At 34.1% G+C, this 22,707-nt stretch overlaps 1 protein-coding gene across 1 annotated transcript in view; it reads right to left on the bottom strand.

Annotated features, from left to right (window-relative positions):
* Nucleotides 1–22,707, bottom strand: part of LOC117330910 (filamin-A-like) — a 134,307-nt gene that overhangs the window by 71,673 nt on the left and 39,927 nt on the right. Inside the window, 10 exon segments of the mRNA XM_033889466.1 lie at nt 1–15; nt 447–482; nt 1,286–1,492; nt 3,901–3,930; nt 5,509–5,671; nt 7,657–7,734; nt 8,095–8,361; nt 10,347–10,444; nt 11,609–11,690; nt 11,692–11,861. Coding sequence (XP_033745357.1) covers nt 1–15; nt 447–482; nt 1,286–1,492; nt 3,901–3,930; nt 5,509–5,671; nt 7,657–7,734; nt 8,095–8,361; nt 10,347–10,444; nt 11,609–11,690; nt 11,692–11,861 — 1,146 coding nt within the window.

Genomic DNA, 22,707 nt, shown 5'->3' with positions numbered 1-22,707 from the left:
CAGGAGCTTTGCCAACTGTGGATCAACATTTTTGGTAATGTAGATACAAATTCTCGACTATCAAGATATTTCAAACAAAAATTGTTTATATTTTGAAATGTGAATATTGGAAATAGATATCTGTTCATATCGAACAATGATGACTGATGATTATTGAGCCTTAAGGATTAATGATGATGTATACTTCGTAAGAACAATGGAAAAATTATGTATTTGATATAAATACACCACTCAAGGAAAAAATTATATTTTATTTTTCAGAATACAAATTAATTTACGAAAATCTTGATTAATTTCATTTAAAAGGTGTTAATAGATTAATAACATTTATAACTTGAACAGAACATTATGAAACATTTGTGAGTCAGGGAAAACCCTGAATGAACTATGAACGACACTGAAATAAATAATAAATATAAACCAAACGGGGAAACTCGTATATTTACCAGGAGCTGCTGTACTGGGAACTATTTTGGTCCCCGCTGTCAAGTGACATTTCAAAATGAGGTTAAGTTCTCACACCACGATCATGCAACAACGATTTTTCGATTACAAAAACACTTGACTCCGTCATCTCCAAGAGGCTGGTTAAGATGACTTTTTTTTATAAAGCAAATCAATTTACAAGGAGTTTGCAGCATTTTTTTATTATCCTCTCTATATTAAAACATTTGGAAACCTTCAATGCTAGTAAATATACTGCTCTAATTCATATCTTATTTCCATTACATAATGGCTCAAAATCCATTGGTCATGAGGACTTATGTTCCTCCAAAAATTATAGCAAAGATGAGCAAATGTAAAATATTGCTTCTCATTACTTTTTTGTAATTTCCTTTGATTTTTTTTTTTTTTTTCTGAAAATAAAAAACTGAAGAACACACTTAGGATTATCTCCCCTCCTTCAGGCAACAAAACATGTGGTTTTTAAAAATTGTCTTTGACATGAAAAACTAGTTAGCAGTTTGGTATGGAAGTATTAAAAGACAAGCTCGGAGAAGATTCTTGAAAGAAAAAACATATTTTCACAATGAAATCAATTATACATGTAAAATGTCAAAAGATCATTCTGGGAGAAAATTAAAAACTCAAGTGCCACTTTACGACCAATAACAGCATTGTATCAAGTGTATGATTACATTTCATCAATATATTTGTGAACACTGAATGATATGTTCACCACTGAAAAGAGTATTATTGTGATTTTTTTTGTTGTTTTTTTTAAATGCAACTCGAGTAATTAATTGCCTCCCTTTGATGCGGAGGTTATCTCCCTTCTTCCTACCTGGAGCAACACCAACACCATACGGGCTGTGTGGTATCTGGTGTCCGGCGAAGTAGATGTTGACAGAGTGCTGTCCAGGCTCGAGTGGCACATATTCCACCAGATAGGTCGCCTCCTTTCCAACTACGGCTGTGATACTGGCTCTGACAGTGTCCTTGCGGCCATGGCTGTCCAGGATGACCACATCAACGTTACCTTTTCCGGCATCTGAAACACAGGAAAACGAGGTCATCAACATCTTGGCCCTTGAAAAGTCGAAAAACTGACATATTGACATCCTGACATGATAGATATTTTGAGCTGATCATAGCTATTTCTTCTAAATTTCTTTGAAACAGAAATATATCTGATACTCAAATTTCCATATTATGCACCCTTTTTATTCTAATAACTGGTGTTTTCTATCACCGAAATACTTTTTTATACTGTAATGACCAAGATTGATTTTTTTGTTTTTTTTTTTTTTACTTCATATTAGAAATGATTTTGCCATTCAAGAAAAGAAGATTTCAGCTTCCTATAAAAGCTACAATTTTTGTTGGTATACCAGGGTATTCAGAAATCAAATCTTAACCAAACAGCAAAAAAGACCTTTTCTGGTCAATATATAAACATTTAAGGACTACATATTCAAAATATTGATCAACATGAAATATTCAGAAAATTTTACTTAATATGATATAACTCTTCTGTAATTCATCAAAATCAGAATATATACACATATAGAAAGTAAAGATATCAATCAAATAACAACACCACTTAGAAAATATAAATATCTACAATAAAAACACAAATTAGTTTTTGTACACAAGATATTAGTACCCAAGCACCACAAAATCCATTAAATTTATCCATAAAGCCTCGGGATGATCACCATATGGACAACACTTGTCATGTCTTGGCATAAAGATAATCTTCATTTAAATATCATTCTGCTGTACCTTCATTAAAATCATATGAATACTAGCAATTGAAATTACTATAAGAGGCCTGCAGTTTTGATTTTGTGACCTACTATCTTAAAAACAAAAAATTTAATTTTGCAGATTGTTTTCCTAGGTCAGTTTTCTTCAAGACCATGCATAGATAACTTCACCAGCTCCACAACTGTTGAAATAGTTATACCTTAATTTTGTCTGAAGTAGATATTTATTACAAGAGATTTCATATATATATTTTCATATATTTTTTTTGCTTTCTGAAAAAAAAGACATTGATGATTAAAATCAAACATGAAATGAAAACAAAATGAATTATCTATTACTGAATGTGAAAAAAAAAATTAAAGGAGCAAAAAAAAATATGAAAAGAAATGAAAAATGAGTAATGAATCGAGCAAAACTACTGGCAATATGTCTTTTCATTATTTTAAGTTCACCTGACTTTACTATATATATCGACTTGTGGAAGATTTTGAACATGAGAGACATAGAAATGTATATAAAATTTTAAGGCATTTCAAAGCTTATATAAATCACAGGCAGCAACTGGAAAGGGTAATTATATCATTGGATATGAGATTAAAACATTTTCAAGTTCACACTACTGAATGGTGGATAACACAACAAATATGAAAAGATGCATTAAAACACATTTTATAGTGGTCAAGGACTGCTTGCCAATCAATTATCATAAAACTTGTGCGCTTAGGTGGCATCTTGGCGCTTAATATGGAGTTATTCAAAGGGAGATAACTTTAAAAGTTATACCAACTGGGTGTGACAAAAATTACGAAATATAAGGCAATGGAACATTACAAGTGGTGTGGACAGTAACTGGACATTCGAGTGGACATCATACGGGACAGTGACAAAACTTGTGACATGATGTTACCATGGAAACAATGATTGACATGTGAAAAGCAAAACGTAATGTAAAATTTTGTCAAAGTCTCTGATGTTATAATTGAGATTTTACAATCGATTTTTCTGTCCTTGCACTACTAAGTAACTTAAATTGAAATGTTCGTAGAACAGGAAAACAGTTTTACAAAATGAATTTAGGACTTGAAAGTATTTCGTTCAAAATGAATTCAATATTAAGACACTTGATCGAGAGACTTTGACATTTGATGGCATATTAAAACACAGATGGAATATGTAGCTCACTGAGATGTCCTAGTGTTTTCATTATTTGTAATTAATAAGTAATTAAAAACAGAAAAGTTAGAAAAGAAATTAACTATATCTTACATGTTTAAATATTTGTAAACAAAGTTACTATTTACTTTTTACAATTTTCTTTCTTTCAAATTTTTCAATATTTTTGTTTTTAGTTCTATTGCATTTTTTTTCTCCTAAAAGATTTTTATATTTTAGGCTTGAAACATTTTTTGAGCAAAGAAAGAGTAAATTATACATAAAGCCTTGAAGCAGATTGATGTTATTCTAAAATCAAAATTTTTAAATTAAATATTTCAGAAATCTCAGTGATGACATTTGAAATTAAATGCACTACAATGAAAATTTGAATAAAAGTATATATATAAATAGATATTATACATATTTATATATATGATGAAAGTCCCTTTATCCCAAATAATACACAAAAAGGTTAGGAAACAGATAAAAACTGCTGAGATTGGTCACCATGACCCCAGTGCATGGAGTACTCACCTTTTCCTACTAATTTGGAGCCCCCTGCATCTGTTCATTGAAAGTGAGGAAAAAAGCAAAGGTGTGCTGAGAGCTAAATAATACTACTAGAATAAGCCAATCACCATCAGTTTGACAAAACTAAACACAAAATACCAAAAGTGTATTATAAAGGTCTGATTGGTCAACAGAGGTCATTAGGTAACAGAAGTTTTGATTGGGACTAAAATAATGGGAGGTAGATAAAGGTGTATCGATTGGTTGATTCTGGGACATGGTTTGTTTATTTTTGCTGTAATATTTTTTCACAAAATTTCATAAATTTGCATTATATAACCCGAAATGAGTATATAACTTAAAAATGCGTATCAGAATATGACATGAATCCCAGAACAAACAGTTTACCAAAGGGGGGCTTCCAGCTAATAGGAGTGGTTTTAAAAAACATGGATGTGACACACAGACTCCGCCAAAGTAAACACAGATATTTGCAGATGAATTGGGTGACGTCAGACAAATTTATTTTTAATAAAATAGTATTCAAAATCATTTATTTTTAATAAAATCGTATTCAAAATCATTTATTTTAATAAAATAGTATTCAAAATCATTTATCTTTAATGAAATAGTATTCAAAATCATTTATCTTTAATAAAATAGTATTCAAAATCATTTTTAAAAATCTCAACAAGATATGTATCACATACATATTAATTTTGCAAAGCTGGTAGGTAGGAGGGTAAGCTAGTTTTGATAGGATAGAAGGTTGGGGAATGCGTGAATTTATTGATTGGTGATCTTGATATTGACTGGATCATTGATTTCTTGGCATTTTACACTTTTCAAAAAGTATCATAAGAAATCCTTTTAAGTTGATCAAAATATAAAGGAATTTCTAGAATTCATTAACAGGGACAAGGAATAAGGATTTTTTTCTTCTTAAAGATTGAAGGAGATGATATATAGGAGAGAGTTTCAAAGTTAGAATGGTAAGTAGTAAGATAGAGAAGAAATGTCATTCTAAACTTTCAATATTAATAACGTCATGGCTTTAATAGAACCATAAACACACTTCACAACAAACAACAAACTATAGCAAGCCATATTCTCCATATTAAATAACATAATCAACTGACAATATGATATTAGTACTTCATTATCTATATTTAAATTGTTTTATATCTAACTACAAATAACCAGAAAGTGCATCAACATGATCATCAATCTAATACCTTATTTACATCTATAAATAGACCAGCTATAAATAGATCAACACCACTGCAGAGACTATTATTTATCTATAAATAGATCAAAATTAATGCATCATCAATCTTTGATCTATAAATAGACTAGTATTATTGCATCATCAATCAATCTATAAATAGACCTACTACCTAATATAGCCGAGTCTAATCATGTTACAACTAGGAAAGCCACAATGTGTAAATTAGCAATAAATTTCATTTGTAGTCTAATTCAAAATCTTAAATCTGAATTCGTTTCATCTCTACGAAATTACGCAATCCCGAGTCACTAAGAGTAGATACTCACAAATCTGCGCTAGCATTCTATAAATAGCAACTCATCATGACACATTCAATCCTAAACTACACAGAAATCGATACTTACTCTTGGTGAAAACTTCGAAATGTGTCCTCTTTCCAGCAACCACTCCAGTTTTCTGGATTCCAGGTCCGGAGGCGGTTACCTTTGATGCATCGCCAGCCGCGCCCTCTACCTTCACATGGAATGGGCTCTTCGGGATCTCCTTATTGCCGAACATGATGATGACCTACAATAAGCGAATCTTACATGTAAAACATCAAAAGTCAGCATAAAGATGTATTCATCCACTCCTCAATATTTTTTTCAGTTTTTGTAGATTTTCCATACCAAACAATTACAGTGGAACTTCGTTAACTCGAAGTCGACGGGACCACGAAAAAACTTCGAGTTATCCGAGTGTTCGAATTAAGCGAGTTATCGTTTTTGGTGAAAAGTTTGGTCAATATTTGTCAACATTATATAATCATAATAACTTCGCTCCGTCGCTCACCAGATCAGTGTAAAGACTGGTCAATACATGTAAATATATATGTAATGTTTCGTTATGTCACTTGTAATTTGGTGTAGTTTTGCCGATATACAGTCACGATAAAGTTTCTTTCACTTAGTCACTTCAATAACGATCTGATGTGCAAGTCATGTTTGCAAAAGGTAAACGATAAAACGGAATTCGACAAAATAACAAGTTATTAATGTCAAAACAAATAACCGTTTAAGTTTAACACAGATTGCATACAAAACGTAACAGAACCATTACCTTTTATTGGACATATATAAAATACTGTTTGATCGGCCTACTTACTTTTTATTGATAACCACGCCATTTCCATGTGTATTAGCACCGGAAGTTGGGCTGCGCATGTGCGTATAAAATGTTACTGTAACTGAGTTGGCGTTTTATCCGATTTAATAGACAGCACTGACCGTTACAGTTGTACTCTGAACACCTCGGCAGTAATTACGCTATTGTTTCAGCAGTTTCAAGATTTAATAGGCGCCGGTGACTGTGTCATTTCTACACCTGTGAAAACATCAGCCGGGTAGATCTACCGGTGTGTCAGAGATTAGTTCCGCTTGAGCGAACGGGTAGATGAGTTGTTGACTATCGTGTGTACTGATATCGGCGACCGTCTTGGGAAATTACCTGATGTAAGTAAAGCAGTACTTTTTATCACCAAGACTTGTTGTTATAAGATTCAACCGACAATTTCTTTTATGAATTTATGAAACACTTATAATAGCATGTAGGTTAGTAGTGCCGATATGTTCAGTATTACAAACGGAATTTAGCTCTTAAAAAATGTCGGCGTTTGCCACCGATCGACGAAAATTATACTTCGAGTTATTCGAACATTTCAAGTAGGATTTTTATTGTTGGGACCAAATTTTTACTTCGTATTATCCGAGTTTTTCGAGTTATCCGAATTCGAATTATCCGAGTTTTTTTTACTAAGATAAAGAGAGAATTCGGCCGGGACCGGCGAGGTACTTCGAGTTAAGCGGGGTATTCGAGTTATCCGAGTTCGAGTTAACGAAGTTCCACTGTACTTGAAATAGATTTATATTGAAGTTTGTCATACAAATTGAAAATTCCATTACAAGATAGGAGCATAAATCATTCAGAGATGATTCTATACCTGGTCTGAATTTATCATACTGAAAAGATAATTTTAAATGTTCTGTACTGATATCACACAAACTCTGTCAACCACAAATCGTGAATTTTTCACCCTATGTCATTTTCCGGTGTCATCTCAAGATTTATTTACCTGGGTAGCAAGTTGAATAAACATACAAAATATTGCCACCTCTTCCTCCCATTCTTTGCATTGTGTGATTTAATAGTAAACATACGTTGATATTTACTACCAATAAAATTAGCTATAAAACTTGATGGTCAGTACAAACTGGACAAAATTTATTTGTACACTTTATTGATCTACCCATGACCTGACACAAAATAGGACAAGCAGACACCTATAAAATATTTACGAAAATCAAAATCTTGTCTTATTTACCATCAGTATATGAGAAGAAATGATTTTATTCTGAAAGAAATGATGATGCTTAATGCATAGGCTTTATGAACTGTCATAAAATACTATTATCGTTTTTTAGATATAAAAATTTTCAACCCCAAAACTTTGTTTTTAAAGACAAAATTCAGTATCCGTGAGTTCAAATCGAGACTACTGAAGGGAGATAACTCACTCTGTATTCTCCCTCCGTCTTTGGCGTGTAGACACATGAGTAGGTCAGGTTTCTGTCGCTGTTGAAAACACACTCACACTGTTGGAAACAAAGAATTTATTATAGAAAATTTCAATTTAAAGAAACCAAATATTAAAATGAGTCAAATACTTCATACAGATCTCTTCTTTCCCTCATAGAGTAATTAAATCAGAATTGATACTTCCTGATAAAGAGTTCTACTCAAAATTTAAATAAATATTCAATTAAAACATTTTATTTCAAATCCATAGTTACCTTACCTATCCACAAAACAATAAAAATTCAGTATTAATGTTAAGCCAATTTCAGCTTACTTTTGAGAATTAATAATTCTGCAAAAAATGAAGGGGTTTATTTGTCAGCAGGGGCTTATTTGTCAACAATGGCTTATTTGCCGATAAACACTGCAGTACTTACTAGTTCTTTCTGGCCCTTAGGGTTGAGCAAGGTGACTTCCAGAGTTCCTTTGCCAGCACTGAATGTTTCTACAGTGAAGCGTGCTGGGGCTCCAACTTGGTTACCAGTTGGCTCGAGTCCAGGGCCATATGCACGAACCCTGTTTGGATTGAGGCGGGGCCTCAATGGTGCACCAGGCTTGAGCTGGGCTTTTGGGAACTGTGACAGGTATGTCATCATTGACAGTTCGTCAACCTTGGGGTTGGTCATATCTTTCGGCTCAAGCAGCTGCAAAGTACAAAATATATGAAAATTTATGACTTTCTTACAGATAGCTTGACATATACATAAGCTTCAAACATTATGAATATGACATTCTCTAAAAATGAAAAACACAGTTTAACTAATACTTACACTATCTTTGCCATCCTCAACACCTGCCATTTCAAAAGCTCATCAATTTTGTCAAAGAGATATATAATTCCAACCAGCATAGATTCCTATATACAGTATATCTGATGCATAAAATGTCCACAACAAACAGTGAAAAAATGAAAGTTATTGACAGCTGTGGAAAACCTTTGACACAGATACAGAAAAGTCTTACAAGTGACCAACACTACTTGGGTCGGCCAATCTTTACACCGACAAAACGAAAATCTGTACAAATATATTTGTATTGTGGCTGCTTAATTGGCCCAAACCATTTTAAAGAAAGCCTGGTGTTCTTATCACACAAATTTGTCCAATTTTGGTTTTTTTCTCTCAAGGTGCAAAATCTGACCATGAAAACAGTCCATATCCATACAATGCTAAATATATACCAGATATCATAAAGTGTAAGTATTTTAATTTGATTTACATGGAAATAGATGAAGTATTATCCATTTCTAAGCTAACAATACAGGTTTAAATCCAGTTCAGGACCCATTCAATAGACAACTAGTAGTTTATTTGAATAGAGATCATGTTCGGCACACTATATTAACTATAGTTGCCATCCTTTCTTTTTCTGTAAGTTAGTGAACAACACAAAAACTTCTTATCTAGGGGTAATCAGTAAGAAAAACATTGCACTAAGGAATTAAGTGAAATCAACACTTTGGATAAAGTACAGGTATATTCTACCCGATCTGATCAGTACTCTTCATTATAAACTTGTTTTAAAATGACAATTCTGACTTTCCTTTCTCAGAAGAAAAACATTTACATGTATACTTGATGCATAGAGGTTGTTAAATATAGTCCCATTGACTTACCTTAGTAAAATAAAAGGCATTTGGTTAATGATACATTCAAAAAGAATGGCATTAACTAAATCAGTAGCATGAAATATGTTTTTAAAATTATTGGGGATTTTTTTTTTTTAATTCTTTTTGGATAATGAAATGATATTGAACACAAGAAATATCTAAATTCGAAAATTAAAATACTTATAAGATATAAATAAAATGATATCCTCAGAGTAAAGGTCCTAATTTAGTAGCAAACACTTTCAGGATAAAACGTCTTATCATTATTAGTATTCTAAGTCATAATTAGCATAAACTACTTTCCCATACAGGACCTGTGATCACACCTAAATACAGGAAAGGTGATCCTCAGAGATAGGGACATAATCGTTTCACTAACAATAGACATTAGGGGTAATATATCATTGATGGTGGTCACTCAACTGTCAGACACCCGTTCCTTATGATGACTTCGAGAGTCTGACTCTCACCTTCATGTGACTTCTTCTCTAAGTGACGACTTTATCCATAGCTGTATGAATTGAGTCCATCATAACTTTAAATTGTCAAAACACAGTTTTCAAAGAAGAAAACCACAGACAATTGTTCATCTTTTCAAGTTTTTTTTATCAGAACCTTGCATAAAATTGTGCTTTAAATAGAAATATTTTTTTAATGTCAAAGTTTTTCACAAGACCCCTGTTTGAGGAATTCTTAAACTTGCTGTTGTGGGTCCAACCTTGGCTGACAGTAGATGTTTTTCTGAATTGGATACACCATTATTATTATTCTAAACCGGTCTTCAGTATTACTCACCTGAGGGACACCCAACCATTTCTTGGGTGATTGTAAATTTTACCTCATTCTAAACCAGTTTTCAGTATTACTCACCTGAGAGACACCCAACCATTTCTTGGGTGATTGTAAATTTTACCTCATTCAAAATCAGTCTTCAGTATTACCCACCTGAGGGACACCCAACCATTTCTTGGGTGATTGTAAATTTTACCTCATTCTAAACCATTTTTCAGTATTACTCACCTGAGGGACACCCAACCATTTATCAGCAGCATCCATAGCTTCTTTAGCATTGTCCTTCTTCTTCTTGGGATCCCAGTCTCCCCAGTCAGGGCAGAGACCTAGCAACACAAATTTGTCATGAAGGTTCCTTTCTCAATTAATTTAAAACAAATTCCTCTTTTTTTTATGTTGGTATTTTTTTATTTTTTTTTATTTTTTTTTTTATTTTTTGTTTTTTGTTGTTTTTTTTTTTATTATAGGTTTAGCTTTTTTTTTTTTTTTAAAGGTAGTTTTATCTGCCCGAGAGGAACACTTTTCTAATGAAGCAAATCCTGGCCTAAGGGAAGTAACTGTAGCTGTAATGATAGAAGGGAGATAACTCTGTCTGGTTTATCTTACCTTTAGCTGCTTGAACAGTTTCCATTACAAAATATTTTGTTAACAACTTTATTTTACAACATTCCTATCCACTGTTTTTAAGCACTGCTGTTATGTATTCATCCATCTCATCGGAGCTACTAACTCATTGTAAATAGCACACAAATTAGAACTTAATATATCATGTACAAACAAAAAAAAGCAAAAAAAAACATACAAAAAAATAACCAAAGTGGTCCCAAGTCAAATTGATTGATTCACACAAGATTTGTTGCATGTTAAAAGCTTCTCTGCTATATGTGACTGCTCAAGTAATAGGTAGGTCCTGCTGGTAGGGAAGAAAATTAACGTTCACGCCAAAAGATCAGGAAGATACCCAGCCAGTAATAGATGTAACATTTGCTGTACATCGTTCTTTCCCTGTATATATCTACCTGTACCGGCGCCCTAATCATCAAAGTAGCAGGATGGGAAATTTTTTTAATTGCAAGATATCTCAAACAGGACATTCTTATCCAAATTTGCAGTCTTAATATGCTATTTTCAGTTATTTCCTGTACATACTTGTATGATAATGCGGGGCATCCAGTAAACCCTCAAGAGTATGTTTTCGACTCTGCAAAATCAGATTTGACTCTTGAAATTGAAGGAGCATGTCTATTTGACATATGTTTTGACCCTTCAGATTTCTGAGAAATAGGGATTTTCTTCTGATATTGCTAAGGGTCTACTAGACACTCTGTTAACCTGATTACCTATAGTGTATTGTGCCTTCATTTTATCAAAGATCCAGAAACAAAATTCAGATTAGAGTAAAGGATTTCAAGATCACACCCTTGAATTTAACATTGCTACCTGTTTTTACAACTAGGTAGATTAGAGCCAGAATTTCTAATATGACTTACCGGGTCCAACAGCATCAACCAAAGCTCCGATGGCCTTTCCATCATTCCAGTCGGTGGTGAAGTTCCGAATTGGTAGATCAGGGTACTTTGCCCTGTACCCAGTTGAGGAGCCTCTGTTTGGGTGTGGGTCCGCCCTCCGATGGTCCTGGCTCCTCGCCTTCCCACATGGGCATGGAGATGGAGTAATGGAGAATGAGGGTCCATATTAAACCCAGGATCAGCTTCAGCTTGCTATCCACGATATCTGTACTGTCTGTAACAAACAAAGAAAATTGAACATTATAATCTATCATTTTGATAACAATGGTAAGTCACGTAAGTTTATTTGAATGAAAATTTTCCCTTCCTTCATAATAGATGATGACGACCAGGATATTCATTCATAACTTTTGATCTTTGATGAGTAAAGTATCACTTGATTTCATTGTTTGATAAAGTTTAGCTTACAAATATTTATGTATGATGTAAATTATATAATATTATTATAATTTTTCCAGTTTCAATCAATATTTCCTGGATGGTGTTCAAAAAAAGGTCTGAATGGTATTATTCAGCTGAGAATGAACTTTGTTAATATAAATCTCAGGGACCAGTGAACAGGACAGGTGATATGACAAAAATTATCTACAGTATTTACTTTGAAATAGGATTTGAATGTTGAATTGAGGAAAATATTATAAAAATTGGGGAAATATTCTAAATGATCAAAATAAAAAATCATGCATAAATTTGATGCGACAAATCTACCCAACACTCTTTACCAGAAAAATATTCCCATATATGGACATGTAAAATTGTGAAGCCCCCTCATTCATTATCAATAAAATGACTGTTTCAACTTATAGAGAGTGCATGTAGATTCCCCAACATACCAGAGCTATGATTCAAATGGTTCCTAATACCTTACAAGTGGTAAATATTTTATCAAAGTAAATAAGAATTCAGCCTTCCTCTGACGAATATTTAACTTGTAGCTTATGACGTAACGTCAGAACAGAAAGGTACAGGCAGGTAAGGAAGGACTGATAGGTGCATAGTTTCATAACGAGAAAATAAGGACCTGCCCAGGTGTGTAGCTCAGTGTGTGTTGTATAGGTGTGTACTGCTACTTGGAGTTGATATCCAGACATACACACGTTAGTCAGTTAGTGTATGGTAATATCTGTACACAGGCAAATCAGCTAAATTTGTGTCGGCGTAAACACATCTACTTAAAGTGATGATTTGATGCCTCTATATACATTTATATATACTGATGATTGAAGTCAGCGTGAACCTTAATATATATGACACATTAAGGAAAGCATATACATAATGTGAGAAAGGGTTATTCCGTTTATAGTAGCAACTGAAGGGTGGTCTCTCTAGACAGGTTCTAATGGGTTGACAGAGATCAATCTAGACAGGTTTTACTGTAGTATCAGAAGGGTGGTCTCTCTAGACAGGTTCTTATGAGTATACAACAGAGATCTATCTAGACAGGTTTCACTATTGTGGTAGAAGGTTGGTCTCTCTAGACAGGTTCTAATTGAGTATACAAGAGAGATCTATCTAGACAGGTTTTACTGTAGTATTAGAAGGGTGGTCTCTCTAGACCGGTCCTTATGAGTATACAACAGAGATCTATCTAGACAGGTTTTACTGTAGTATCATAAGGGTGGTCTCTCTAGACAGGTTCTAATTGAGCAGACAACAGAGATCTATCAGACAGGTTTCACTATTGTGGTAGAAGGTTGGTCTCTCTAGACAGGTTCTAATGGGTTGACAACAGAGATCTTTCTAGACAGGTTTCACTGTAGTATATAAGGTTGGTCTCATTTAGACAGGTCATGATCTGTACTGTCAAAAGAGGTGATCTCTCCAGACAAGTTTGTCCTACTAAAAGAAGGGGCATTCTAGACAGGTTCCAATACAGTATTATCACAAAACAGGTCCTACTGTAGTAAAAGGGGAGGTTACTCTTGACAAGATCTACTTAATTTATGGTGTTGTGATTAATTGCTGTATTGACAGACAACTGGTCGATCACATACCATAAACAGGTATATTCCTTTTGTGTCACTATGCCTCCACCAAAGAGGTCAATGTGAACACCTGTGGACTGGACATTGGGGTCAAGCTGGACATACAGTATATAGTAATGTACATTACATGGACCAGACACAATGCTAGGTATATCATGGCTGAAATCCAATCGGGTCTGTCTGAAGCTGTCCAATATCAAGTATCATAATGTGTCAGATTTCACATGGAATGTTGGAAATTCAGTCCAAACTGCATCAGATATTTCCATACTACAGACCTAGCAGACAACACCGTGACCTTCCTCTGCTGTACTCTCAAGGTCATTATCACTTCCACCTGTTGCGTTCATTATATAATTAACAACCCTCAGTCATTCACTTTTATGTACCTTATCAATACACAGGTAGATTAATAGCCAGGTAAAAATTACATGACGATCGTCTGGTAGGTAGACAAGTTTTTATACACTCCTACCGGTGGTGATTCATCCGAGACAACAGAAGGTTGTTTTATTTAACGTACTTTTAAAACTAAAACTACACTCGTATTACTGCCATATATGATACATGGTGGTATTTTTTGTCGTTGTTATGCTTGAATAATTACAAATAAGCCACTCCTTACAAACATAAAAATTTCTACACCTCAGGAATAAAATACATTCATTGCTGTTTTAGAGCCAGACAACATTCTCCAATATGATGAAAGTATTTAGATTGGTATCAGTCCTGTTTCCCAATACCATATAGATAAATGAAAAAAGAAAGTGAAGAAATTTACCAGCCATAAGGACTAATCCCATAACCCAAGTTAAGGAAACTGAATGTCCTATCCGTCACCTTTGACCTGTTTTTTGTTGTCGAAGTCATATCTAAATTCTTATAAAAATATTTATACATAAACAGTATAATGTTATTAAACTCAATCTTTGTATGAATCACCATTAAGGTGGTATTACTATCACTATACAATAGTGGTAATGCACCGCCCACTCCGACTATGAAAACATCAGTTTGAACAAACAGGTATTAAAGAGTTCTGAGATTAAATTGAGGGGGTGGAATAGATCTTAGGGATTGAGTCAAGAAAAAAATCTATTACATTCCTGAATTTTCTTATGATGTCATCACCGAATATCTACATAACTGATGTATACCTGTATATTGTTGTGTAGTCATGTGATACAATGTGACCAAATTCGGTAATTTTCTCATAAGTTATTTTATCCTACAATATAAGCCCATGACTAGTAGTAATAATACTTATACTGATGCAGTTCAACAGAAATGACAATAAATGCATTTTCATTGTCCTGTGAAAATCCATTCTTAACTGTGAGATGAAAGCACATATTGACCCGCTGGGCTACTGAGACAAATATGGGAATGTTCTCAACACTTCAAGCCAATGAAAAAACTAGACCTAAATTATGACCCACGTTAGGTAGAGGGCATTCAAATCCTTAAAAAATTCCAGTGTTGAAACGATAACAATTTACTAGTATGTGAAAATATATTGGACGGTTAATTCCATTCCGATATCATCCAACAGAAATGTGCATACCATAATGATTTCTTCATTTTGATGACTTTTACATGATGCTAAAAATATATATCTCACTTTTTTCTTCCCATTAGGAACAAGCATATTGTCTGCTCCAATCGTCAGAAGTTTGGCACGAACTACTAAATTTTTACAGCAATTTCATGATTAGCTTCTATTCTGATGTATACACAACCCAGAAAACATGAGTCAAGATTACTACCAATTGTGAATTCTTCTGTTGTTTACATTTCGCTGTTAGGATCATAAGTAAGCCGATTCCCTTGCGTCTGTCTGGATCATTATTCATCATAGATAACCATACTCCAGTTAGCCACAGAAAATTATCAGCAACTTTATCTTAAAATGTCAATTTTTATTACCACAAAGTATACCTAATTCTACCTCATACACACCAATTCTAAACCTTTCACAGATATTTTCTACATTATTTCATGAAAAATTGTTTTATTTTCTAATAAACAAACATATGCACACTTTCCTATTTGTTTACGTACAGGTCTAGAATACTTCGTAAGGTAAGGCCAAGCAAATTTTCATGAATGTTTAATATCTGTGGACAGAAATATTTAACCAAATCAATGAAGATTTGGTTTGGTTTGGTTTGTTTAACATCTTATTAACAAGTCATGGTCATTTAAGGATGTGCCAGGTTTTGGAGGTGGAGGAAAGCTGGAGTACCCGGGGGGAAAACTACCGGCCTACGGTCAGTACCTGGCAACTGCCCCACTATAGGTTTTGATCTTGCAACCCAGAGGTGGAGGGCTAGTGATAAAGTGTCGGGACACCTTAACAACTCGGCCACTGCGGCCCCTTTCAATGAAGATTAACAGTTTTTTGTTTAAAAAAGTTTAAAAAGAAACAGGATTTTCCTTTTCTGCTTAATATGTAAACAGATAATGCTCTGTATGGCTAGATGGAAAATATGGGAAAAACAAACTTGAAAATTGATTTACAGGTGTATGCTAGGCGATATCCGTAGAAGGAAGTATGGATGAAATGTACTCAATAGGGTGAGGTGACGTAAGGAAAAGATTGAATTATCTTTCACACAAATCTGAGATTTAGAATTACATTTATTGGAGGTTGACTCCAGCTACAGAGAAATGAACAGAAAAAGATTTTAATAAGCACTAATTCAAATGGAGAAAGAAGTTAATGTGTACGTTTATAACAAAAGTTTTGCAATTCAATTGACTTGAACACACATAGTTTTGAACTAGTTCCAATTCAAAACCTGAAATCTCATTTGTTATTTGAAATGTAGGATTATAAAAGTTCAGTGTTCTCAAATGGACTAATCATTAATACATTAAGCCTAATCACTTTTCTTATTTTAGATGTGAATATGGCGAAAATAGATTCTGAATTTTTTATCGTCTACTCTTCAAATGATCCATATTGGCATGACGATATTTTTCAAGTTTACCATCGACGAGGTCTGACAGTTTACCGTAGACCGACATTGACTGAATGATGGATCAATGCCAGGGAATCAGGTACAAAATTTTGATAAAAGAACCACCGCATTTCTAATCCGTTAAAGCAATACTTCAGAATTGTGAAATCAGCTATCTTCTGGCAGACATACGAATACCTTTCATAGAAACACAGATATGTGCTTGATTAAGTCTGAAGCTAAAATCTAGTCAATTTCACTTCATAGGTCAAAGATTTCGGATAAAATCAGCTGCATTAATTGAAATGTTGCTATTTTGGTTTGAATTTGACTCTTGCCTTAACCTCTGACAAACTGGTCTTCCATAGGACCAATACATTTGTAAATAACATGAAAATTATTGGATTACAATACAGACCTGAACATTTGTCATTGATTTTAATAACCTTGACATTAAAAACTTCTTTGACCTTTGAACTGAACGGTTACAATTTTTTTTTTTTATGTTTCTGCTGAAAGTTCTTTATAACTTCAGTGTATTTTGGTGTTTGGGTGTGTCTATTTCTCGATTGCAGTCTCCCATTTGTTTTAATAGCCACTTGAACATGAAATAAAACAAGTTGTGGAAATGATAAAGAAAGCCTGTCACTGTAACTACAAGTTGGTTATTGTACATGTGGTTCCCATGCAAATCCAACTAGACAGAAACAAATGTGAAATTGTCTGTTTGTGTAGGAACAAAATGGCTTCCTCGGATTCCAACTGGTACTGTTTCACACCTGTCTTCTATCAAGAGAAGGCCCAAGAATCCTTCATCACCCTTTCCCGCCATACAATTGTTGTTTTGGTGAGCAGACGGGCAGGATAAATATCATATCAGACAGGCAATAAGTAAATAAGACCCAGATTAAATGCAGACATTGTTTTGGGTAGCCATACCCCCATCATAGACAAATGGTATCACAGACAATTCTGGTATATAATTACCCCTACCATACGATATGGACATGTACCATACAAAAAAAACGACATTAGCTATTGCTATTTGCCTATAACAACATACTTGCACATCTGCAGCAATTTTCTCATTATCTTTGAGCACCATCCTCTAAAATCCCCAATATCATCTTGCCTCCAATCCTTCCCACTAACTCAACCGCTAAATTGCCATTACAAGGCTAATAAAACCCTTGCCGAATTGGGAGGTTTTTTCACGTCACCTTCTCATGATAAGCAGACATTTGAGAGAAACTAAATTTAATCTTGAACTCAAAGTCGAATTTGGAGTTTCTTTCTGGTCATTGCTCTTAACAAGGAGACATTCGGAACAACCTGACAACACATCCATCCTTTTGAGTGCGTTTTCTATGACCCTGACATCTCTCAACATCCCCTCCCTAGCTTCATCGCACGTGTCAAGGGCAACATAAAAGTCGAGACATGTTATATCCATGTTAAATATTTACACAGTACATCACCAGGAACCACTAACGACCTCCGCATGTGGTTCCAATCTTACACCGTTTGAGGTACTAGAGCTACCAATATAATGCCCGATACGCCCTGCCCACTGTGTGTGCCATACATGCTTAGCTCATCAATATGCAATAACTGACAAACATTCGGCATTGTTTTGCGGAACATGCTTCGGATACCACTTTTAGCTTTTACATCAAAACTAGACACATGCTATGGCGAAAAAAAATCTCTATTTCATCACATATAGCAATCTAGAAGGAAATCCCAACTGTTATATGATACACAACAAATAAAGTAATAAGAAAGTTGTGCGAGGCATCTCATTCCAATATTTTACTCCATGTTGCAATGTATAACTACCAGCTAACACTCTACAGCTTGTATCTACAAAAACCTCAGGCATTCCTCATAATATTTCATATTAGACAAGAATGCGTACTGTATAATCTCTTAGGTATTCCAACATTTCATCTCGCAGTAAACACAAATCATAAACAGGTGGGGATTTCCACCATTTAGCTATAGAGCAGTGGAAACATTCTCAGGTAAAAATTAAAATGTCAAGGTCAGAAGAATGCTTTTTCAAAATCAGAGTCACAATTATGTTTGATTTTTAAAGTAAGGTCACAGACATGCTTTGATCTTGTATTTTTTTCTTCAAACAGTCTTGATCAAAAATTTACAAGGATGGCTAAATTTAAAAGAGCGATTGTATATTTGTGTGTACTGTAAATAGGTCACCTAAAATAAAATGCAAATTAATGAATTTATGAATTTCTGATTCAGGCCTACAGTCTAGGAAATGAACGCTTGGTATGTAATGAATGCTGATACACACTGACGTAAGATCTAGCGTATGAGTAATATTAATCAAGTAAAGAATCTATCATCTTTATCTGGTTATTAGTTGATACACAAAATGAGTGTGTGAAATATATCTCATAGAAATTATCGAGCAAATGGAAAAGTGGTGCTCCTCCTACTAACCTAACTATTCTATCACTGCAACATGCAAAAATTTGAACAAAATATTGTGTTAACAACAAAACTAGATATACATGAGACCTTCAGCAAAGACACTAAAGCACAGGTCACATATGTCACCTATATCATAAAGCACAATTACATACCATTCATATTAAAATTCTACACATTTTTGTCAATTCAGCAATTTTCATAAAGATACGTTTTTACGTTATATCTGAAAACAAATGTGTAATATACACTTCACAAGGTCGAACGCAAACAAGACCATGCATTGTCATAGTATAGCCAAGGAAATGTTTGTCTACGCCATTTTACGTCTATCGACAAGTTACAGTAGTCTGGGTCAAAAGGTCGTCAAGTTTTCATTCCGCACTTGTAAGGAGTGTGGTTATGCATGTCGGAACGACCACTAACCCTTACTACTTAGCCGAGTGGTCGGAAGTTTATCCACAAACACTGAGTGGTCACTGGTTAGCTGTAGACGACAACAGTTTCACAGGAAGCTACTCCAATCCTCAAGAGAGTGTGGGTCAATGGAAAAACTTTTGTTTCGGACATTAAACATTGGCCGTCAAAATAAAAATCTGACGAAAATTTGTAAATATAAAATTAGTATTATCCTGACAGAAAACAAAAATAAAATTTCCGATGACGAGCTATCAATTATTTATTTTCTGAAGTGGACTATTTTGTTCATGTCTTTGGAAAATTTGTCAATTAGTTATTGCCATCAACATGATACATTTCACTGATTTCAAAGAAAGCTTTTTAAATGTTCAACCGAGTTCAGGCAGTACACACAAATTTAAACCAAACAAAAAGACAATAATTTGTGTTTACAACTTCCTATATACCTTTATGGATGTAAACAGGGACAGCATCCGGCAATGAGCAACATATATATAATGCAGTTATGTGTGAAAATTTATCATCAAAATCTCTCTGAATGTCAAATGCACCGACTATGGCATGATACCATCTAATAGCAAAAGGATGAAATTTAAATTCGTAATCTGGGATTCACAGTAAAGATGGAAACTCTCAACATTCAGAATTTAAACGAAATACTGAACCCGCATTGGGTTTCAATAAAGGACTATAGCCATTTATACAAGTTCCTTGACTGCTATAATCTCTGATCAACTATAATTTACACAATTCAGTGGGATGACGAGTACAAATAGAGGTCCCATGTTCATTATGATTATCTTTCCAGTCTCTGCATGTTGTTATAATGTAATTTCGAATCTTAATTCAGAAAAACAACTAATAAAACTGCTGCAAAATTCAGGAAAATGAAAACATAAATCAAGGCCATTTAAAAACTTATAAACCTATTTCTCCAGCTTCCATAAGGCGTTACACAGGATATGACCAGTTCCAGAACAATTTCCTAGTTTTTGAGAGATTGAGGGCAAGAATCTGGCAAAGAATTCGAGGAATGTTTGATGAGCCAATAGAGTTTACTGGTAAATAGATATATACTGATGTTTCTGTACTTACGCCATCTCATCATCTTCAATAACAGGTTACCAATCAGTTGTGTGGGCTAAATATACAGCCTTTTATACCAATACTGAACTAAAAATATCCCAGATATGATGTGCAGGGAAATTCTAATGATAAAATCCTTTTATGTATATAAAGTATATATAGTAGAGAGATTTATTACACACACTGCTGCTACCTAGTCTATATAGAGAAAAAAAAAACATCCATCTCGTAAATGTTTCCATAGTAACCCTGGTGATGTCACAGTGAACCTCAGTATCCCTCAGGTGATGTCATGGAAGATACGGTAAACCTCCGATTAATTCGAACACGCGGATAGTTCGAACACACATTTTTTTCTAGAAAAACGGTAATTTTTTAGCTAGTAATAGTTCGAACTCTGGCTGTTTATATCAGATACCATTTCGGATAGTTCGAACTTGTCAAATGAAGAACGTAAAGTAAGAAGCTCGCGACGACCCGGCCCCGATGACCAGGCGAAAAAAATTGCCAAGATTTAAATTTGATCAACAAGCACATTTAGTTTATTAGATTGTATGCGTGATCATTAGAATGCGTCTGTAATTTAATATATGCCACATATTTTAGCGTTAATTCAGTTTTTGTTACATTGCAAAACACACCACGCACGAGACAGCTGATTGCAAATTTAGGCCCCGACAATGTATAAGTAACATGCGATATTTGTATTCGCGCTGTGTATGGCAAACTAAGAAATCGTCCGTGTATTTTCACATATAACTAGTGTTAACTTAGCATTATGATTATTTAATTGTGACTGGACATCTCTTGAGGTGTCGCTTGCGGCAAAGTTGAAAGGATCGGCTGCCCGATCGTGCTGAGTGACGTGAAAAGCATTCATATCTAGTCAAAACAATCCACAGGTGTCCCAATTAGTGATGGATAATTATGCAGGTATCAACTACGTTTGGTAGATAATACGACTGGGCATATTTAAAAGCAGGCATGTTGATGTTCTGGCCTAATTTTACCAACATATAGAATCTATCGCCTATTTTTACAGTAGTGCTTTCGTAAACGCAACAGGTTATGTAGACTGCTTTTGACGTATTTAAGAGACCATTTATTACAATAATATAGCGATAGTTTCTAATTCAGATAAAAAAATATAACCATGCAAAGATTATACTGTACAAATGTTTAACTTTTGTGTCACAAATGAAACGTGTACTGTAATGTTTTGGGGCCTACTGACAGTACTGTAGCTACGCATTGCCCGAGCGGCTTCGCGCAATAACCATCATCAGTTATCGCGAAACGAAGAACGTTAACGATCAATTAATATTGAATTAAATGAAATACTATCATTTTACTTACTTGTAAATGTGCCATTGTTCAGGCCGCCGTTATTACGTATCAGATTTACGATGGATGTGTTTGTGTCTAATGATTTTACTCTGCCGAGATTTTCGCCGATATTGACTCGAATAGTTCGAACTCACGCTTATTTTCTGAAGCATAATTTCGAATAATTCGAACAGGTTAGTCAATATTTATTTAATTTTGTTCAAACTAACCGGAGGTTTACCGTAGATATATACTGATGTTTCTGTACATATGCCATCTCATCATCTTCAATAACAGGTTACCAATCAGTTGTGTGGGCTAAATATACAGCCTTTTATACGAATACTGAACTAAAAATATCCGAGATATGATGTGCAGGGAAATTCTAATGATAAAATCCTTTTATGTATATATAGTATATATAGTAGAGAGATTTATTATACACACTGCTGCTACCTAGTCTATATAGAGAAAAAAAAACATCCATCTTGTAAATGTTTCCATAGTAACCCTGGTGATGTCACAGTGAACCTCAGTATCCCTCAGGTGATGTCACAGTGAACAAAATGACATCATAACTTTGTACCAAGGATAAAACTTCTTTGAATTTTTGTCTCAACTGCTTTTTCTAAATACTTAATATTTTATATTTTATCTGAATTTCATCAAAATTACGTAACAAAATTATCAGAATGTCAATTTTTATTTTATATCGATGCTACCAGACATGTCGGTCATTTGTTTTTCTTTAATATGTCATGGCTTCTCACTGGAAACTCTATATCTACAATCCTCCAGATTTAAACTGTGGTTTAAAATGCAGTTA

This window comes from Pecten maximus, chromosome 7 (assembly GCF_902652985.1).
Source record: "Pecten maximus chromosome 7, xPecMax1.1, whole genome shotgun sequence".
In the NCBI taxonomy this organism is placed as follows: domain Eukaryota; kingdom Metazoa; phylum Mollusca; class Bivalvia; order Pectinida; family Pectinidae; genus Pecten; species Pecten maximus.
Note: the sequence above shows the minus strand (reverse complement) of the source record. Positions and strands in the feature narration are given on the sequence as shown.